This window comes from Pelmatolapia mariae, linkage group LG1, assembly GCF_036321145.2.
Source record: "Pelmatolapia mariae isolate MD_Pm_ZW linkage group LG1, Pm_UMD_F_2, whole genome shotgun sequence".
Classification (NCBI taxonomy): domain Eukaryota; kingdom Metazoa; phylum Chordata; class Actinopteri; order Cichliformes; family Cichlidae; genus Pelmatolapia; species Pelmatolapia mariae.
The window spans coordinates 13,027,378-13,048,897 of NC_086227.1; the positions used below are offsets into that span (position 1 = coordinate 13,027,378).

General features: G+C 41.3%; 2 protein-coding genes across 3 annotated transcripts; one reads left to right on the top strand and one right to left on the bottom strand.

The window, feature by feature from the left end:
- Nucleotides 1–575: 575 nt before the first annotated feature.
- Nucleotides 576–6,779, bottom strand: slc24a5 (solute carrier family 24 member 5). 2 transcript variants are annotated; one of them, XM_063472714.1, is made up of 9 exons: nucleotides 6,492–6,779; nucleotides 5,648–5,827; nucleotides 4,973–5,056; nucleotides 4,640–4,743; nucleotides 4,387–4,487; nucleotides 3,291–3,574; nucleotides 2,966–3,172; nucleotides 1,396–1,497; nucleotides 576–1,240 (listed from the first exon to the last, which is right to left on the bottom strand). In XM_063472714.1, exons 1-9 carry the CDS (start codon nucleotides 6,652–6,654, stop codon nucleotides 918–920), a joined length of 1,548 nt encoding a protein of 515 aa, XP_063328784.1. In that variant the 5' UTR covers nucleotides 6,655–6,779; the 3' UTR covers nucleotides 576–917. The 2 variants fall into 2 exon arrangements, with proteins under 2 accessions (XP_063328784.1, XP_063328779.1); XM_063472709.1 differs by having other exon boundaries at nucleotides 2,966–3,175.
- Nucleotides 6,780–11,131: 4,352 nt separating this feature from the next.
- On the top strand, nucleotides 11,132–13,908 carry LOC134626797 (E3 ubiquitin-protein ligase RNF128-like). The gene has a single exon (XM_063472723.1). The coding sequence runs from the start codon at nucleotides 11,480–11,482 to the stop codon at nucleotides 12,563–12,565; it is 1,086 nt and encodes a 361-aa protein (XP_063328793.1). The 5' UTR covers nucleotides 11,132–11,479; the 3' UTR covers nucleotides 12,566–13,908.
- The last annotated feature ends 7,612 nt before the right edge of the window (nucleotides 13,909–21,520 follow it).

Here is a 21,520-nt window from a genome sequence, read left to right on the forward strand (position 1 = left end):
CAAAAATAGCTGTTTTGTTTAGATTTGTTTTGGTTTTTTTTTAGTTATATTATGGCACGTGTATGTCGGGGGAATACGATACGGACACCTAACTAGACATCAGTGCTGCAAAAAAGATGCGTAACAGTGCATCCTCAAGCTGTTAGAAAGATTTCACCAAAGCTACAGATTAAAACGGGATTTTAAACTGTATTTTTATTTGAATTAGGTTTGCTACAGTTTTGAACAAATTCTTTTCTTGGAAGTCTTTTGAAGGCTTTTGTGCTTAGTTTGAACTAAACTTTGTTGGGTTTGTTCTAAGGGTAGATTAGTGTCTAAAGTCCACATAAGCATTGCAAACTTGGTTGTGGAAAAAAAATGCGTGACAGTTTTAGGAAACTGAAGATGAGTGGAAAGTTTTTCTTTCTTTTTTTTTTTTCTTTCTTTTCTTTTTTTTTTTTTTTTTTTTTTTTTTTTTTTTTTAAACTATTTATGGCTCTAACCATTCTTTCTCGCTCATAAAAGCTTATCAGAGAAATAAGTCCTTTTGTTTTAGCTCAACCACCCTCTTAAAAAGGAGGACAAGGCCAGATGAGTTCAGTTTAAACCTTTTATTTCTTTTCTTATTGGAAATCTGCAGTAAACTTGTGGGAGCAGTAGCTTTTTGTTCATGACCCTTATGTAAGACAGGGAATGTCTTGGAATGTGAAGATGGGCCTTGTGATGATACTGGTCTTGTCTGGATCTTGGTGTACACGCCCAAAATAATGATCCTAGGAACATTGCCACCTTTGGTAAAATATATTACCAATAGATCATTCACTGAGGTGACCATCACGTATGCGCGCCGTAGCGACTTGGTATTTGTACAGTTTTAAAAGCTTAACATTTTTGTTTTGTCTCAGAAAATATGGCTTTAGTCCTGAGAAGGTCAGATCTTAGTCGCTGCACAGCCTTAGGGGATTATTCCCAATAATTCCCAGCTCATACAGGATGGACAGAGTGGCAAAGAGGATGTAGCAGATGAGAGAAACGATTCCCAACTTCCAGTCCAACTTCCATCCGTTGATGTGCACGGCTACGAAAAGGAAGACAATTGAAAGGAGAAGTGTGGAGGAAATAAAGACCAGTCCGGTGCTGTTGACCTCTACAGGGTTGTTGGTGTCCACAAAGGCAGTTTTGATGAACCAAGGCAAACCCAGGCACAGCATGTCAAACACATTAGAGCCCACAATGTTAGACATGGCCATATCAGCTTTCCCTTAAGAAGAAGAAAAAAAAAAAAGTTTACATTGAAATTTTAAAGAATTCAACATTCCTGTATTTTGAGTGAACAAGCTGTGGAAGTTTAAATGTACAGCAAGCAGTTGTTCAGGAATTTTAAATGAAGTTAATGAAACTGGAAATTAGTGTTACCTTCTCTGGCCACCATCACACTGGCCACGGTGTCAGGTATACTGGTTCCAGCAGCAAGCAAAGTAAGTCCCATAATAGTATCGGGGATAGCAAGGGTCTCACCTGCATAAACACAATGCCGACACAAGGTCAGATTACCCTACCAATAACTTCAAGATACAGTGTTGTGCAAAAATATTGAACTACTACTCATTTTGTTATGTCTTGCTAGGGAAATAGGTGCAGAGATTAATGGAAATGCAGTATATCAGGCAGGGTTAGTACAATTTCTGTGTCTAACACACCTGACTGAAATGATGCGCCAAACCCATGACAGAGCCTCCTCTGTGTTATACAGATGGCTGTGGAGACTTTTCTCCCTGTTTTCTAGCCTTAAGAATAGCTTCTTGACAGCCATTCTCAACTAAAGAGATACCACTTCTGTAGTCAAGTCAGTGAAAAATGCGAACAAATTATGTTTTGCGACAGGCTACTAGTAACAAAGTGCCTAAAGATACAAATTAACATTGGTTCTCTGCTAAGTTGTCTGTAATGTGTAGACACAACACTGGTTCTTCCCTTAGGTTGGGTACTTTTTTTGTTTGAATGACTCATAGGTCAGGGTTAAGTTGCTCAACAGAAACATTCCCTTGTAAAGGGTTAGGTAGAAGCGCTGAAAATGACTGAAAAAGCAGCTAAAGAAAACCTTCGACCTTTAGAAAAACTGAAGGAACTATTTCTCAAGACCAAAGCTAAATATCAAGAAATGAGGGGTGGCTCAAAAGTACATAGTACTGTGGATCTTCCATAAAAATGTGAAATCCTATTATCAAGTTAAGTAAACGGCACATCTGCTCCTTGTCTCTTTCTGAAAATTAAGTCCGTTATTAGACATTGTCCATTATCCAGAATCCACATTCATCAGAGGAAAATAAATAAATTTCAGGCAAAGTGATCCAGAAAACAACTCACCAATATTAATCACCACCTTAAATGAATCCTTACAATCCTGCCTGTGAACTGTGACTGAGTTCTCTGTACTGTCCAATTCAGTGCAGAGCCTACATGCCTGGTATTTCGTAAGACTCAACTTTCCCTGCATGTGAGCCTTTCTGAGAACTATTGGATAATAATCTCATTATACATTAAGTAGACCTGCCACTGTCACATGATAATATTGCCTTTTTACCCTGAACGTGGATCCGTTTTATAGTTCATTCTTTTGTAGATGGAAGATGGAGGGGTTCTTGAAGCCCTGCCAAGTTCTGTATACACCCAGTCCTCACATGACTGTGTTTCCTTAGGGGTGAGCCCCCTGTTAATTGCTGTGGCCGGCTAGGCACATGGCCCACTGGAGCTACAATAGGCCCCCTCTGAACCTGCCTAGACAATGGCATCCCAGGAATTAACCAGCAGACCAACATGTGACTGTACTCTGCAAATCAAACATTTTTCTCACAAGTTTCAACACTTGTGATCTGCCGTGGCTCAGTGGGTGATAAGCTAATTTACACCTGCAGCTAATCTGCAAAAGTTTAATGAAAACTACAGAATTTTATTACAGACTTCAGAGTTAAAACAGCCATCTTACCAACTACAGTGACCATCCACACCAGCACATATGTAAAAGCTGAGATCCAGACTGCTGACATGAGGAAAGTGATCACGAACCACTGTTTCCAGAACCTTCTCCTGCAGTCAGGGATGGTGAGGAAAAGCAGAGTGATGATGGGCAGGGACAGTACCCAGAGAATCCGTTTCAGGTCGCTCTCCGGGACGGCAAAAACACTTTTATGCTCTGCTGGTATGAGAGAATATACATCATACATCTCTCGTAGATCAAACACGAAGGCGAATGACTCAAAGTGGTGGTGAAGGAAAGCAGTTTTACTGTGCCACTGAGAAGTGCGTCTTACCTTCAGGAATTTCATTGAGTCCGTGTAGGCTGAGGGACAGGTGAGAGTATCCTGACTCATCGTGGAAGATCCCACTGTCTGTTCTGGAGCGACTGTGGACTCGCAAACTGGTGTCGTCATTCCAACCCAGCAGACGCTGTGTCTCAATCTTTTCACACGAACCTGACCCCAGACACTTGCAGCAAGGGCTCAGCTTCCTCAGGACAAACTCACTGATGCGAAGGTCAAAGCACAGAACCACAATGTAAACGCCATAGACCAGCAGGAGACAGGCAGCATCATACCTGTCAACAAATTACACAGTTTGAGCATTAATAGTTCATTGACATACTGTAAATGAAAAATATTGTAAATAAAACATACAATGCTGTGAAAAAGCATTTGTCCCCTTCCTGAGTTTTTAGTTTTTTTGCATATTTGTCAGACTTATATGTTTCAGAACATAAACTAATTTTAATATTAGACAAAGATAATCTGAGTAAATACAAAATGCACTTTTCAATTATTATGTCAATGTAAGTAATAGCAGTGGTGAACCATGGTGAGAGCCATTATCCACAAATGGAGAAAACATGGAACAGTGGTGAACCTTCACCAGAGTGACCGGCCTACCAAAAGTACTTCAAGAGTTCTCCGAAGACTCACCCAGGAGGTCACAAAAGAACCCAGATCAACATCTAAAACACTGCAGGTCTCACTTCCCTCAGTTAAGGTCAGAAAACATACTTTTCAGTGGCTTTTGTACCACTGGATTATTTCAACATATTTTCCATGTGTAATTCTCCAAATTGTTGTTGCTTTTTTTAGCCATGGATATAGTTATGACAGTACCATAAAAAACCAAAAAGAAAAAAACAAACCTGCACTGTACAAATTGTTTTGTGATCTCTTTTAATTTGTTTTTCTCTACATCACAAGAGGCAATAAAACGCTATAAATGACTTTGTATCTTGTTACCACCCTTTGGGTTATAAAATAGAGTCTCTTAGAAAAGGACAAAGTCTTTTACAACCCAAATTCAACCCCTGTTTGTATGTGGTGAAAGGTCTTAAGATGATTCATGTAATGATGAGTCAGTACACACAAATACACTCACCAGTAAACTTTGTTATCTGAAATAATCCCAATGACAGCAGCGACACTGATCCCATATGCCAGGCAGTCCCTGAATAGTGGCCAACAGGTGAGACGCCCAGCCTGATAAAGCGAACAAAAATAAGTGGTTTAAGGCTCATAAAACACAACGATCCTTCTGTTTTGGCTGAGTAAAAGTGCAACTGCTACACACAAGTAGTTAGCAGAAGTGTAATGTTTATCTTTATCTTATGTGTTATCGTGTCAGAATGTACCATAGAGGCTAAAAGTCCACAGGCACCACAGATTCCTAGCAGGTTGTAGACAGCCGATCCCACAATGGTGCTGACCCCAATGTCCCCTTTTGTCACAAACACACCTGACAGTAAAGAGCACATTTTAGCTTTGAAGCCAGGAGCAATGAGGAAGCATGACAGGGAAAAGAAATAAAGAGCTGAAAGTTAAAATAGCCTAATTCAAGGACACTTTTCCTTTTTGTTCCCATATGGTAAAGTCACTGTGTCAGGCTGGGGAACACCACAAGGACACAGATGATCATGCTGGGGTCATCGTTATCATAATTAGGTTTTTACTTAATGGGCGATTACCTAGGAAGGCTGTGACTAGTTCAGGTGCAGAACTTCCAGCTGCCATAAACGTGGCTCCTGCTACATCCTGTGACAATCCCAGACCTGAGAGTCCAAATAACACACACACAAAAAAATTATAATGCACAGTTTTGTTCAACAATAGCACAATCCCTCCTCAAATGGCCCATTAAAAACAGATTGATATATTTATTTTAAGGATTTGTCTGCGATATTACATTTTATATCCGCCAACTGTGGGCTTGTTTAGTCAGTCAGTTGATTTCATGGTTTGATCGTCTATTTAAAAAGGATATGGTTCTTTTGAATAAAATATACTTAGGTTTTGGAGGGATAGTTGCATAAAGTTGAAAACTTTCACAATGTTTGTAGACTTTGCAAAGACCAAACTATTAGTTTACATTAACTATACCAAAAGATTAACTGACTAATAGCTTTATTTATTACTTAAAATGTTCAGTAAGTTAAATATTTAGGCATTTTCCTCACACTGTATGTGTAGATTTGGCTCCCACTTTGTAAATGAAGAAATTGTGTTAGAATCTGTTGTTATAAATCCCGATTACTCTGATAATCATACAGTGCAAAAATACAATGAGAACATCCACCCAAGCCTACACCTTCACCTTACACACAGATGTTCTATTGGAAACGTGTGTGTTATGTAGAACTTACGTTCACTGATTACTTCTAATGATGGCAGAAAGTAATCGTCACAGACTATAGAGACAGCCAAAAGCATGTAGAAAATAAGCATAAAATAAATGATGAGCCCTCCGTCCTTCCTCTCCTGCACTGTGAAGAAGCCTTCAGGAAACTCGGAGGACTGTGGCGGGATGCATTCTGTCTCATTCTCTAAAACAGCAGAAACAACACGCACACGCATTCAAATCAAGGCTATTATAGTAAACTAATGCAAAAATAAGGGAGAAAAAACATTTTAGAACATTTTAGTAAAGTGAACTAAAATCTAATTGTACAGAAAAGTTTCAGTCTGGCCATTTTGGTCGAATACGTCAGTACAGAAAGCCTAAGGAAGATTATCTTTATGGAGACTGGGATGAGGATGAATCAGTCACCTCCAGTAACGGTTGTGTGATAATACCTATTTTCAACTTCCTTAATCTAGCCCCTGACAAATACACGAGAGAATATTATCAAATAAAAGACGAAAGCACCGACTCTAATAACGACTCTTAACAACTCATACACACGAATTGTCACCCCAAGAAGCCTGCAAGTTGCTAGAGCGCTCTGCCAAGATGGTTAGATCTCTTTTCATGGCAGTTACACGGTCTTTCATGCGGATAACATACGACGATTAGTAGAGCAAACATTGCCACAGTTGCTATGCCACATGATTACGCACACATTATTGCCGTGACATAACTCATGACACACTGAACAGATTGTCACTATAAAACAAAGCTCCCTCGGATTATTGTGGCAGCTCTAAAATGTTACAAAGTAACCCAAAAATTCCGCACGCACTTGCATACGGTGTTTCAGATATGCTTACCCACGGCCCGACGCACCCTGACAGAATGACTTCCCTGTGCTGTTTTTGCTGTTACTGAAAGGAGACTGACCGTGCAATACAAAAATATTACAAATCCCAGAAAATAAGGTATAAAATCTTTTCTCTTCTTTTTCTGCACAGCTACAGCAGTACCCATGGTCATTTTAAAATTAAATAAAACAAAAAAATAAATACGAAATTAGCGATTAATCCAAGGACGCATGTGTGTCTTTACAAGCTTGTAGAAATGTACTAAGGACTAAAATTGGTTGTGATCGTTGCATCTAACACTACATACGGCTGCAAGCTGCAAAGAGAGATTATTGGGAGGGGGGACATTTTAAAGTCTGGTGCTACTAAGAATGGGGGATCACGAGTTGCGAGTCATTCCAGTCGGCTTGAACACAATCCAGCCTGAGGCGCAGCAGGGGTGAAATCCAGATTTCTTTAAACACAGTTTTAATGCAGCTTTACAAGTGGAAATGTAATGTTTTCTTGATTAAATACACATTTAAGCAACACACTTGCTGAATTTGGAGATGATCATCTTCACGTCAAACAGTGGCACTGTGGGCGCACTGTGGGCATACATGCAGGCCACTCAACTAGGCCTTTGCGCATATCTCACTCGTGATTGTAGACAGAACATAAACAGGATTTAGTGTAGTTTTAGTTACACGGTAGACCGATACCTATACCACTCACATGTGAGGAAAAAAAGGGGGGTGTGAATATGTGGAGGGACGGGGTGCCGGGGCTTGTTTGGACATGCCCCAAAGTTTCCCCCCGAGCCACAGAGCGTCAGTCAGGAGTGCTCTCTGTGTGGATCGCCTTCTTGCTCCAAAGACATTAAATGAATGGATGTTAAAATGATGGATAGTTTATCCTGAGTCCAAAAAAGATGATTTGAAAAAAGGTGAGTCAATTCAATTACTGGTTTTCTGAGAGGCTGCTGTGTGTCTATTGCACGTATTTCATTAAGCAGAAGATTAAACATTATGAATTTATATTATGAAAGCAACTTTAAGGTTGACAAATGCTTAAATCATGAGTCTGGCATTTCTGTTGCACCAGTGAGCAGCGCACACTAGCCGAATGAAGCTGAACTTGCTTGTTTTGTTGTGCTAGTTGTGATGAATGATGCTGAGCCTAGCTGTGAGTTAATGGCGCCCCTGTGTGGTATTGACTGGGTTTGTGGTTTGCTGGTCATCTTGTGTAGACTGATAAGGGCCTAGTCTGGAAGTCATGCAACAAAGAAATAAGGCAATGTTAAAAAAAACCTAAAACAAAAACAAAAACCAACACACGTATTCTGGTAAATAGACGGTATGCTTGGATATATTTTTTAAAACACTTGCTCTTAAAGTTTTATTTTTATTTTTTTAATGTTTATTTACAAGATTTTAACTTAAAATTAAAAAACAATGACATCCAAGCGCAGAAAGTAAGACAAAAAAAAAAAAAAAAACAGAACAGGAAAACAATAAAAGAAAAGAAAAGAAAAAACACCGGTTAGCCAGTCCAAATCAGAAGTTAAAGAGAAATGCTAGTGTACAAAGAAGATGATCTTCTGTATGAAGTTAGACAGGGCAACAGAGAGTTCACCAAGTCCAAAAGATGTGGGGAACAAGTCCAGGAAGGGATCAGGGTCTGGCAGAGATGCGGTTTCACACAAACACAAAGTGCAGTCAAATGGGTTTAAATTTATGTTGAATCCCCGTAATATGATTCAGAAAAGGGCCCCAGATTTCGACAAATTTAATGTGAGTGTCAGCCAGACGATAATGAACCTCTTCAATATACAAACATGCAATCCTCTCTCATAGCCAAACCCTAAACAAGGGAGGAGTTGGGGATTTCCAGGCTCTAAGAATAGCTACAATAGCTTTTAGCTACAATCATGCCAAACATTAAGCGTTTCTGAAGAGGACATCTAAGTGCCAGTGAGGTTAGGGAGCAGCCTAGCACTGCAAGTATACAATCCGGCTTTCAGTTCAAGTCATAAATCTGGTTATATATATTAAATATCTCTGCCCAAAAACTCCTGAGTGTAGGGCAAGACCAGAAAAGGTGGCCATGGGTTCCTTCCATTGCTTTGCATTTTATGACACAATGAGGAAATAGATGGATAACAATTGTCGATGTAGACGTCCTTAATAGTGTGAAGACCTAATTCTGACCAATGCTTATACACAGGGTCCATCAAGCCAGGTAAAAAAGAAAGGTTTGGAGTTATGGGGCAAAAATGGATAGGTCTGGCACAAAGCACCCCTAACTTGCTTTAAGATCCGAAGAGAATTGACCTACGACAAAATCTTTGCTAAAAAGTTTGGTAGGTATGTTTGGCTTAGAAAACAGAATAGCATCAAGTGACACTCATAGACCACACCTGTTCAACAGCTCCTTAAAGCAAATATCTAATCAACCAATCACACGACAGTTACTGCTGAAGTTCAAGCTGAGCATCAGAACAGGCAAAAAAGGTGATTTAAGTGACTTTGAACGTGGCATGGTTGTTGGTGCCAGACTTGCTGAACTACGTATTTCAGAAACTGCTGATCTACTGGGATTTTCCCACACAGCCATCCCTAATGTGCAGCATTTCTCTGGGAGAAAATCCCTTGTTGGTGTCAGAGGTCATAGGAGAATGGCCAGACTCCTTTCAGCTGATAGGAAGGCAACAGTAACTTAGGTAACTGCTTATTACAACCAAAAGAGGAGAGCGTCTCTGAGCATGCAACATGTCAAACCTTGAAATACAGGAGCTACAGCTACAGAAGACCACACCGGGTCCTGTCAGCCAAGAACAGGAAACTGAGTTTACACTTCACACAGGCTCACCAAAATGCTCCAAGAGAAGATTTGAAAAATGTTGCCTGGCCTGTAAAGTCTCAATTTCTGCTGACACAGCTGAATGCTAGGGTCAGCATATAGCATAAAAAACCTGAAAGCGTGCATCCATCCAGTCTTGTATCAGCGGTTCAGGCTGATAGTGGTGTAATAAAAACTGAGTGTCATTAAAACACCTCAGCCTACCTGAGTGTTGTTGATGACCATAGCCATCCCTTTTACGACCGCAGTGACAGCATGCTCATTGCTGTCAAATGGCCTCCACAGCCACCAGATCTCAATACAGTAGAGCACCTTTGAGATGTGGTGGCACATGAAGCCTGCCAACATATCTGCAGCAACTGTGTGATACAGTCATGTCAATATGGACCAAAATCTCTGAGACATTTTTCCAGCACCTTGTTGAATATGCTACGAAGAATTACAATAGTTCTGGAGGCAAAAGGAGGTCCAACTCAGTGCCAGCAAAGTGTACCTAATAAAGTGGTTGATAAGTATCTATCTCTTTTAATGACTCTGTTCATTTATTGGAATAACAACTTAATACTGTTTGATCTTTTATTATTTAATTAACCTTTTAGGAGTGAATTAGTACAAATTCATTTCCCCCGTACTGCTTCCATTAATTTCTTTACAATTAATTTTTATTTATTTATTTATTTTTATTTAAGTAAGTGAGTTTAAGTTCATCATCAAACTAACATCACTGAATACTGTTGAAATCACTATTCTTTTTTGGATTAAAATACAAGCAAATGCGCACATGTGTCCAGTGCTGACAGTTTGCACGTCAATCTGACTCACCTAGCTTGGTGGAGGTTTGTCTTTGCCTTTGACCACACCACTAACCAGCCAGCAGATGCCAGTATTAGATCAGAAAGTCTCAGGATACCTTTAGAATCTAACACCAAACTTCACCTGTACAGAGGAATGTCTGTTTTTATTAACTTGAACAAGACATGAGATCTTTTTTGGAGTGCGTGTTCAAAACTTGACAGGGTAATATTTCTGGAATTTAAGGGTCAGAGCAGAACCATTGTTCCTGTTATCAGAAACTGTGACTTCTAGCTGTCCTAAAAGGAAATATCTCACGGTCTTTTATTTACAGAGCTAGCCCCAGTCAAATGGATTATTTAATAGCGCATTGTGTACACATTCTTTGTGTGTGTGTGTGTGTGCGTGTGTGTGTGTGTGTGAACTAAGCTAAATGGCTCAATGAAATAGAGCAGATCTCAATCCAGTCTCAATCTCAGGTAAAATATCAAGCTGGACAGCAACCTCACCATCTAATTTGTCATTTGAAGCCTTTCTGTCTCTTAGTGTTTGTGTGCTTTCACTTGCGTGTAAGAAGATACAGCGGAAACTTGACAGTGCCTCGTTCTATTTCAGTTGTCACTGGTATGCCTGCAGTGGTGGATGAGTCTCTAGTTACAGTATCAACACAATGGAAAAACATTACTCTTGTGTGCAAAAGTCTTATCCTCTTCACTCAGTTTTTTTTGTAAGCCTGTAAAAATATTCAGCAACATTAGTCTACTGCAGCAGAATATGCAGTAGACTATATTTGTAGATTAGAGACAATAGCCACAAGGCAGAGGTGCAAAACTTGCCTGTCACCTTAATAAAACAATGATCGCAGCCGCAGAAAAAAGAGGAAGGAAACCAGTCAAACTAGAAAAACTGGCTGAGTTGCCTTTGTCATCATTACGCAAGGAGAATGCGGCAGTTTTTACTGCTGTCACAGTCCTGCCTTATGAAAGTCTTCTTATCATTTGCTTATCATGTCTTTCCTTCTCGAATGTTGTTCCTTGGCTCTGGAAACAGCATAGGTCTGTGCGTTTTGTGTACTTCAACTTGTTGAATAGCAACACCCTGCCCTCTGCGGGGAGTGTTCAGTGTTCAAGGTTCAGGAAGATAACGAGAGGTGAGTGGCTGACGCGTAGCTTGTTTTATGTTACCAAAGGCTCGTGTCATATTACTGAAGACAGCAGGCTTGGTGAAACTATCGCCGGATTGAGACTGCTGAGACTTGAACAGAACAGGAACTGGGACTTTTTTCTTTTTTAAAAAAAGAAGTTTTGAAGAGGCTAAATAAGCCTGAGTAAGAGGACTTCCTCTTGTTCAAGAACAGTGTTACCATGGGTAAGAAGACACAACCACCTCTGCTGCTTTTGCTGTTTTTGTCAGGGCTTGTTCACTGTTCAGCTACCTTTGTATTTTGGACTGCCAACGTGGAAATAAGCTTTTTGAACAGCTACAATGAGACTGAGGAGAAATATTGTGAGTGTGGGTTGTATGGCCGTAACTCTCGGAGGACAACAGCTTCAGGCATCGTTACACTTCCCGTGGGAGACCCCAAAGGCTGTGGCCCAGATCCTGTGTACGACCGCAACGAAACCTCACCACCGTGGATAGCCCTGGTGAAGAGGGGCAACTGCACCTTCGGTGAGAAGATCAATGCTGCCAAACGCCTCGGAGCAGCTGCTGTTGTTGTGTATAATGTGGACGGCAGTGGAAACAGCACTACACACATGTCACACTCAGATGCAGACAAAGTTGTGGCGATCATGATTGGTAACACTCAGGGCATGGAGATTGTCAGGTTGGTGAAAAACGGGATTGATGTTCAAATGATAATTAGTGAAGGCATGGCTCACGGACCCTGGATGGACACCTACTGGCTTTACTTTCTGTCCATTGCCTTTTTCATTGTGACCGCAGCCTCCATCGCCTACTTTGTGTTCATCTCCGCAAACCGTCTCTACAATATGAGCATGAGCAAGCGCAATGAGAAGCGACTGAAATCTGAGGCGAAGAAGGCAATTAAGCGTTTGCAGGTACGCACGCTCAAGAGAGGGGACGAGGAGACCAGTTCGGACTCCTCGATGTGTGCCGTTTGTATCGAATCCTACAAGGTAGGCGATGTGGTGACCGTGCTGACGTGTGATCACATCTTCCACAAAACCTGCATCGAGCCCTGGCTGCTGGAGAGGCGAACCTGCCCTATGTGTAAGTGCGACATCTTGAAGGCCCTGGGCGTTGAGGACGACAGAAAAGAGAGCTTCTCTGCTGAGTCACCGCCAGATGTCACTGTGATCACAGTGACAGGAGACGCCCTGTATGAAGTCCCACTGACTGACCCAGGGAGCCTCGACCCAGAGAGACAGCAGCATCGCTATGACAACAGGGCCTTCGAGGAAGACTCAGAGGCTGCGAGGGGATGAGCAGCAGCAGTGGAAACAAAACAAAGCACAAATCAGGACACAGTTAAATTCCCTGTTTCAAAGAGATATTTTTCTGGCACACAGTGATCCAGTGGAATCAAAGTTTAATCTATCAACAGAGGAGACAATGTTCATCTTGCAATGTGGACATGATAAAATGATTTTAAAAAGAATCCAAGGATTTAAAATGTCAACGGATGTGTGTCATTAACTTAAATGTCAGTGCTTCTTCTTTGTTTTCTGTTCTGGTGTAAGTCTGTAAACAGTGGGTGTGTTCATAAATCCGCAGCTCATTAGAATAGAATTGAGCAGTCATGGAGCAGCACCAATCTCAGCTGTTTTGCATAGGCACAAAGCAGTTGATGTTGGTGAGGAAGGAATATAAATATCAGAAAGTGGGGCCAAATTTCTTCCAATAAAAGGCTCAATATTGGGCTGCTCGCAGTAATATACAGCAAACGTTTCCTTTGCCTTTAAACTGAAATACAAATGTATTTCTCATAATCCACTTTGTCCTAATGACTGTCCTTTCTTTTTCTGAGTGTTTTTTTCCATTTGCATCTGGGTTGTCACTCTGGATTTGCAAACACACCCTCATAAACACGCCTTTGTCTGGTAACACTGCATGGCATGCATTTCTCTGGCATGAGTAAATAAAACACCTGAGGGCCAGAGGCTCATAGCATGACAATGTGCTGAAATAAGAATTTTCATGTTCGGTCAGATCACAACCAGAAGTGAAATGTAATGCAGTCATGTTGAAATAGACATATCTACCTATCTCTCTCTCTATCTGTCTATATATATATGTATAAAACAGTCATCTGCATTGTAGATAATTTTCTTCCAAAGATGTTTTCTTGGCTGCTGGACGGGGGAATTACTGTGTAATTATCGTGGAATTATTGTGTGTGCTATCTTTTTAAGTAATACACTGAGATTGGCTTATCACTCAATCAACTTTATCTGTTAATATAAAGGTAACACACTATGGAAAATACAGCTGATTTTCATTCGCAGACATAAACTGTTATTGATGAACATGTCTTCCAGGTTTTGCCCGTGCTCTACCTCTGATCTATCACACGGTTAAATATAGGAACGTGTTTTTCCACGATCCAAAGTGTGTCCCTCCATAAAGGATAAAGCTAAAGAATTGTTTCACTTCTTTGTTTTCTGGCGGGATGTGCCGATCATGGTACTAAAAAGATTTTATATCAAATCATTTTCACGGCTGTTTTACAGATTCCAGGAGTCTTAAATTGCACTGTAAAAAAATGAATATTACTTTCTGTTTTAAATCACATTGATGCTTTTTAGAATGAAATAAATCCCTCAAAATGAGGCCAACTTAACGAGGACACATACTTGTGAAGTGGTGTTTGTTTGCGTGTGTGTGTTTTGCGGGATATATATATGAACATGAACATGAACGTGAAAAGTATGGTAAAGGAACCTCTCACTTTCAGAGATGTGTCTCTACAGAGATAACTGTAGGAGAGAAGTGAAATTGTAATTACTCCTGCATAGGTTGGAGCTGATACACACATACACACCTTAAGCTTCAGTGGGATAATCATCATACCACATAAGTATACGGGCTTGAATGAACAAGCCGAGCAAGCTCGTCTACTCCTCAGGTGATCACATTTCCTGAGTTGGAAAAATCCAAACATGGAAGCAAAACGGAGGCTCTGGGAAGATGTGTCATATTTTTTTGCTCAAAACAAACAACATGCTGATAATCAGTCTGTTTAGCTAATAAATAACGTTAATAGGTTATCAAAATGGACCCAAAGTAGCATACTTAATACTGTATTACAAGCTAAATAGTTGCACAAATACATTTCAAAAAAATGCTGTATTTGCGCCATTAATGAAAATGGTTTCACTGTCAGTGGTTTGGAGCCTGAGTGAGCCGAGGTCCAGTACACTCAGCAGCATGAGCTTTTTCTGTTTAGCAGAGATTCCCAAGCTTTTGGTTTTGTTTTCGATTGAATTCCAGTAATGACCGCATGTGACACCTGATGAAACTCAGTCAGTCAGCCTTATAATTTTACCACAGACCGTGGCCTCTGTGTGGCTGTGAATAAGGTTGAGCCAAAAAGTACGTGTCTGGGGTTTTTTTTCCTTTTCAGATTGCTTGATTTTAGAACCCAGAGGTATCCGATAGTTGGCAATAAAGCAAAATCAGAAAGATATAAACATGAATTTGAGTTCCCGTGCATTCTTGAGCTTGTTGCTTGCTTTGCGTTTATTTGCTTGATTTCAAATGTTACGTTTTAGTTTTCTTTTTAAATATTCTGTGCCTCTGGGTTTTGCCTTGTTTTGTAGTCCTTATGATCAGAGGCTACACTAACCTAAACAGCAGTGAGTAATTAGTCCTTAGTGTTCATATTTTTCATTCAGGCAAGCAAGCAGCATCTGTTTATGTCATACTTTCCACTTGCAAGGGTCAAAGTGCGCATTGTAAAACTAGCTTATAACACACCCTTATAAAAAATCGAATACAAAAACTAAAATGAGCTTTAACGTCTAGCCTTTTTATTATATTGTCAGAGTGTCAGAATTTCCGTGAGTTGACCAAAGAATTGATTGATTTGTCACAAGAGGATTTTTAAAAAAAGATTAATGTAAGAGTGGGGTCAAGTTGTGCAAGGCAGGCATGGTTAGAAGTGCAGAGACTAAAGCAGCGATACTAACAGGGCAGGAGCCAAGGGCAAGCGTTTTCGGTTAAAGTCCTGCAGTCCTAAGCCCAGAGGGTGAGCTAAGTGTTTCCTCACATGGCGCTCCCTCTCCCCTTGGAGGGCAGTGTGTGCTGGATTTCAGGCCAGTGCTGTGAGCTCAGCTTTCATAGGTCAGATGGTTATAGTGGTATAACAGCACGACAGAGAATCAATACTGAACTAACTGGCCATGTTGGGAACAACTGGCTGGCTTTGGGTTAGAGGCATGCTCTGCTCAGCAGCGGTGCTCTTCTGATTTATTGTAGTTGTTCTGAGAAAATTGAGTCAGAAGGTTTTCATTTAATGGCACACTAGTCGGTGGCTGTACCCTGGTACCACACTTGACCTTCAGTTCCAGATAAGAATCAAACAATGGAATTAACTACCGTAGTGGCCCGATAGCTTATCTTCTCCTGCGCAGCCTAATCACAGTAAACATCTCATGTTTTTCTATGGCACCAAGTACACTTGGCTGGAGGCCTGCAGCTGGACGAGACAGTGGAAGGTGTTCTGGCCTGCTGTTTGTCGCAATTAAACAAGAACACACTGCTCTATGTTTAGGCACGAATACAATGCTTCTCTGTAAGTCTCAGTCTGTCCTTGTGAACATTAGGATCGTCCTGCAGCACCACCTGGTGGACACAGTCAATGCTTGCAGTGACTTTAAATTGCCTTCCAGAGAAGGTAAAACTGCACGGTTCCACCCTTTCATATTTGATCTTCAGGTACTTCAGGACAATTTCCTGCTTGAGTGGAACATACAGAGTAATAAATCCTTTCATAATGAAATAGAGCGCTTACGTGGCAGTGTACTTTAATGGCCCAGTTGAGGAGTTCTGCTTGTCCACTTATTGAGGCATTGATATGCCAAACACACACACAAGTTCAAACAGCTAGGATTTTGGATTGACCTTAAACTAGATCTATCTATCTATCTATCCATCCATCCATCCATCCATCCCACTCTGTGGTCTGTCTATTAAGAAGCTTCAGTGGAGCAAAAGAAAGTCTCTTTAATCGAATTACAGTACTTGGTGGTTGTCCATGGCTCTCTTGTCCCAGACTGTCTGAGTAATTATCTTAATGAACGAGAGAAATTTGATTACAAAAGCGCACTAAGAAACAAATGAATCAATTTAGCGAGGGAAGTACAACATAAAACATTTCTTATGTTGTGCTTACACAGACAAATAAATCACAAAGCCCCCTTCTTCACATCTCACTGGCTCCGTGATGAAGTGAAAATATTGAGAATGCAAGTCACAGCTCTTCTCTGCAGGTTTATGTTCAAAGTATTAAGAAGACTCAGACTCTTCAGTTCAATAAAAGCTACTTGATATTTTACTGGTGACTGATGTGGCTCATGTCTGGCTACTTATTGTGTTGTGCATATATCTATACTCCCCACCCCAGCAGCACTGTTTCACGTTTTCACAGCGCTGAAATGCTGCAGGGGCATTCATAAGTCCAAAGGGGATGCGAATCCACTCATATAATCCCCAGGGGGTCACAAAAGCAGTGAGTGGACGACTTTCTTCTGACATGAACCCCTGGTGGTACGCTTTCCCCTGATCTAAAAGCGAAAACCAGGAGTTTCCACCCAAACTGAACATAATGTCCTGGACGCGTGGGATGGGCTGGCGATCAGGATGGGTTTTCCGATTCAGGTCTCTGTAGTCTATGCACAGTCTTAAAGTACCATCTTTTTTTCTAACACAAACGACTGGTGAGGAGCATGACGAGTCTGACTTTCTGACCCAGCCTTGTGCTATTAAATCATGCAGGTAACTTTTCATGCAGGTAACTTGCCATGGCCGCTTGGTAGAGCGGACATGGCCGCTTGGTAGAGCGGCCATGTCACAGACAGGTATGTGCGTTTGACTGGTTCGTTGTCTTTGAGTGAGATGGTCATTTTCAGTTTTTCAATACAGCCTATATCATTGTCTGTCTTAGAGAAAGAATGGCATTCCTCTCTGAGCATCTGTTTCGCTAATACTCTCTGCTCTTCACCCAGGTGGCTAAGATCTACAGGTGGATCCCACTCTTCACTAGAGCTACACTGGGCTTGTGTATTTGTCTGGTTAACAGTAGCTACAGATGCGGCTTTTTCAAACATCTGGGCAGGTAAAACAGCTGTAATAGTCTGAACCGAGCCAACTAACGTACGGCCTGGAATGACAATTTCATAGTCAATGGGGTTAGAGACACCTAGTGTTATGACCGGTAAAGTACCCTTCTTAACTTTAACCAAAGTGTCAAAAAACTCAAGATTGTCTGGCCACTGAGGGTTTAAGTCTGGCTCAAATATCATGACCATGTCCTGTTTAAATGGCCCTGCTGCTATACGACCCTCAACATGCATGTGGCTCTGTTTAGGTACAGTAATACAGTCTTTCTTCGTCATCACTTTGTACTCGTCAACTGTATCTGCACTAACAGCCTGTATAAAAGCTTTCACCTTGTGTCTTTTGAGGCTGGGAAATGCTTTTCTCACTGTGCTGTACAGTTTAGCTTGGTCAGTCTTATTCACAATGTATTCAATGACATTGTAACCTATAATAGGGCATGTGAGCTGAAAACCTTTCATTACCAACATGGGGATGGTCAATTTCTCCGTTTGTTCAGTTCCAGAAACAAGTTGGAAGGTTGTCTCAACCCACCCAAGATATGGCATGTTGGTCCCATTTGCTGCAGTCAGGGTGAGTTCAGATGTGTCCATAATATCGGCTACATCTCTCAGCTCCGTGTGTGGCAGATAGTCCTTTTTCCATTTCTCATCAATGATCGACACCTGTGAGCCTGAATCCCATAGAGCTTGAAGCCTGTGGCCGTCCAGGAGACACTCAACCAGACATTGCCTGCCCACCAGAGATGTGACTTTGTGAGGGGTGTTTACATGAGCTGGCGGCAGTGGTACCTGAACAGTCTTATTGTCTTTGTTAGTCTTTAAGCCAGTGCATTGTCTCTTATGTTGTCTCCAGTGTTGATTCTGGCATGCTTTTGAACAATAAAGTGCGTTTTTACATGCTGAACACTGTCTCATGCCTGACTTTTCTTGTTTACAGTTGGAGCAATGTTGGGACTTGTGGATGATAGGCATGGTTAACACTCGTCCCTCGGTGGTAACCATTGCTGGTTTAAATGTTTCTCTGTATATGGTCTCATACCTCTGCTTCTACATCCAGCCTGAAAGTGTTCTCTACTCCCACAGAGGTAGCAGTGTGTGCAGCTAACTCAGTTAAAAGCTCGGGTGGTATCCTAGCTTTAACTTCTTTCACAGGGTTCTTAGCAGGTGACACATCATCTGACTGCACTGCACTCACACTTGTAGCAGTCTGTGATGCTAAACATCTTTTCTTGTTTTTCCTTTCTGCCTCATTGGCACAAGCCATATTTAACCTCTCTAACAGGAGTTCATCAGGTGTCTTAGAGTCTAACAGGAGTGGCTGCATATCTATCCTGACACTGTCACTCTGGAACCCTGTGAGTATGGTGTGTAAACACATACGCTGGACTAAAGCTGGGTCGTATTTGAGTCCTGACTCTGATTCTTGGGAAGCAAATAGGACTTTCTGCTTTAGATCTAAAACTCTCATCAGGAAGCTTTGGGCAGTCTCTTTCGGGGTCTGTACCTTAGAGGCAAGTTGTTTATAGAGTTCGGTGGCGCTCTTCTCCTGGAAATGGGAGCGCAGGATGCGGCGTAGAGTCGGAAGGGTGAGTTGAGCTTTTCCCTCCAAATAGCTGCGTAGTTGTAGACCTGGTAAGATAGCTCTGATGACAGCATCTACAATGTCAAGCTCTGAGTAGCCTCTGCTCAGTCCATTTTCGATCTGGTGAGCAAGACTGGAAAATGTCAGTTTATCTTTTTGACCTGGTTCGCCAATCTGGCCTGATATTTTGAAATCTTTCTGCCAGTAAGGGCTTGGTCGTTGGGGGGCACTTGACACAGATGAGTTAGGGACAGAGTGATTAGCTTGGGAGTGAGAACTAACAGCTGTGTTAACTGCATTAGCTGTCTCCGTTACCAGTGAGGTTGCAGTGTTTAGTTGCTCTCTGTGCCCTGAATAACGTCCTTCATTTGCATTTGGTTCAGTCTCAACAATTGTCTCTTTCATTACTTCAGCAATCTTATCATTAAACAGTTCTGACATTCCTTCATCCTCAAGTTCTGTTATACCTTCTCTCTCAATGTGTATTTGGATGTGTGTTAGGAGTGACAGTCGTGTTTTTCTGCTAACATCTATTTTCTCTGCAATGCCAAGGAACTCGCAGATTGACACTAGTTGATCTTTGGACAGAGTGTGCATTTCACGCACAACCTCTTCTCGCAGCTCTTCCACCGAAGACATTGTGGCAGTAGGCAGGAAGAATTTTACATGTACAGGTGACGCTGAGCTGAGTCGTTTTTGCAGCCCCTGATGATCTCTGGCTGGCCTCAGGAAACATGCGCTAAAACACAGCTACCAGTTCGCCTCGACAGCAACACTTTCCTCACTGCAGTCTGCCTGGGTTGTATGGGGGGATTTGGCTGGCTTGGACTACGATGTGCAGATTGTGGACACCGGACATCTAAGCAGCGATCCCAGAGGTGCCTCCAAATGTTACACCCCTGAAAACAGGGGGAAAAGAATCACGAGAGTGATTATGACTTGCGTCTCTCATGCAGTGGTTTATTGCAGTCAAAATGAACAGAAACATTTCACACTCTGCACTGCTCAATGTCACATGGTGGAAGAAAACACCAAACAATAAACCAAAATACCAAAGTGCTTACTATACAGATACCTGAGCAGGTTTCCTGACAAAATGGCTGACAATAGCTGCGTTTTTAGCTCTTGCCATTATCTTAATGGCCACCACACAGTACAAAACTGAGGCTCAAAACCGCCACGTATATGTGCACAAAACCCGTAATATAATGCTTCTAAAGCTTACAAAGCAATGAAGGATTATCTCTTAAATATCTTAACAGTGTACACATTGGAAATATATCAACTTTTAAACACTTTTACCTGAAAACAGGGGGAAAAGAATCACGAGAGTGATTATGACTTGCGTCTCTCATGCAGTGGTTTATTGCAGTGAGGAGAGCGCGCGAAAGCCCCCTAGTGGAGAATAGAGACACTACTAATCGATCCCAGAAAAGGCTTACTAGATCACTGATGTATAGATTGCAGTTCTCTTAAATAACATGAAAGCCATTGATATAACATGAAAAATAATAAACTCTTAACCATTTTCTTACCATATTTACATTATCAACTGATATGAATTATTATTAACTGAACAGTTTTACATGCAGTAGTCCTTCAACAGTAGTCCTTCAACCTGTCACATATCCAAGTAATCCTTTCAGCAATCTTCACTGCTATGGTCGTCGTCAGCATCACCCGATAGGGACCACCGTGGACTGGACCAGCACTTCCTCTCCATGGCCTTATCAAAATCCAATCTCCAGACTTCAGACTCTGCTCCTGTGGAGAAACAGAATCATCTGGCAGATCATTTGTTCTCAAGACTTCTTTATTTTTAAACATTTTAAGCATCTAATCTGCTAATATGCTCTCTCTTCTGCTTCTCTATCATCACTACAGAAGACTAGAACTCTAAATGCTCTAACATATATAATCTCAACGAGTCAGACCGTTCTCTGTTGGAATAATCCTCATGTACATCTCAACTAATTCTACACAGTCTAACCATGTCCTGCGTCTCCCTAAGTCTTAACTTTACTGTTCCATTAGTTCTCTCTATCAACCCTGCACTTTGTGGGTGATATGAACAATGATGTTTTAATGTTATCCCTAGATGTTGTGCCATTAATCTAATCACTTCATTTACAAAGTGTGGACCATTATCACTAAACAATACTCATAGTTATTACAGTTGGACAGCTCTATAGTCCATGTGAATAATTTGTAATGGGTGACTGGGTCTGGGGAATTTCCCTCTCTTATGTCTCAAATTACCCTGAGAATTGTGCTTGCAACATATCATACATAACTTGCAAAATTTGTTTTTTAAGGGTATTTAATCTTAAAGTATAAATTACTCATCATCTCCCTCCTGTTGCGACATGGCAAAGCCCATGGCGCAAAATAGCAGCAGTCTTATACAAATTCTAAAGGCAGTATTGGTGTATCACACAGATAATAAACACCATCCTGCAAGCTCGCTGCTTCTTTAAGTCACACCTGTTTTCCCTGCAGTAGGTGAGTGGGCCTGCATG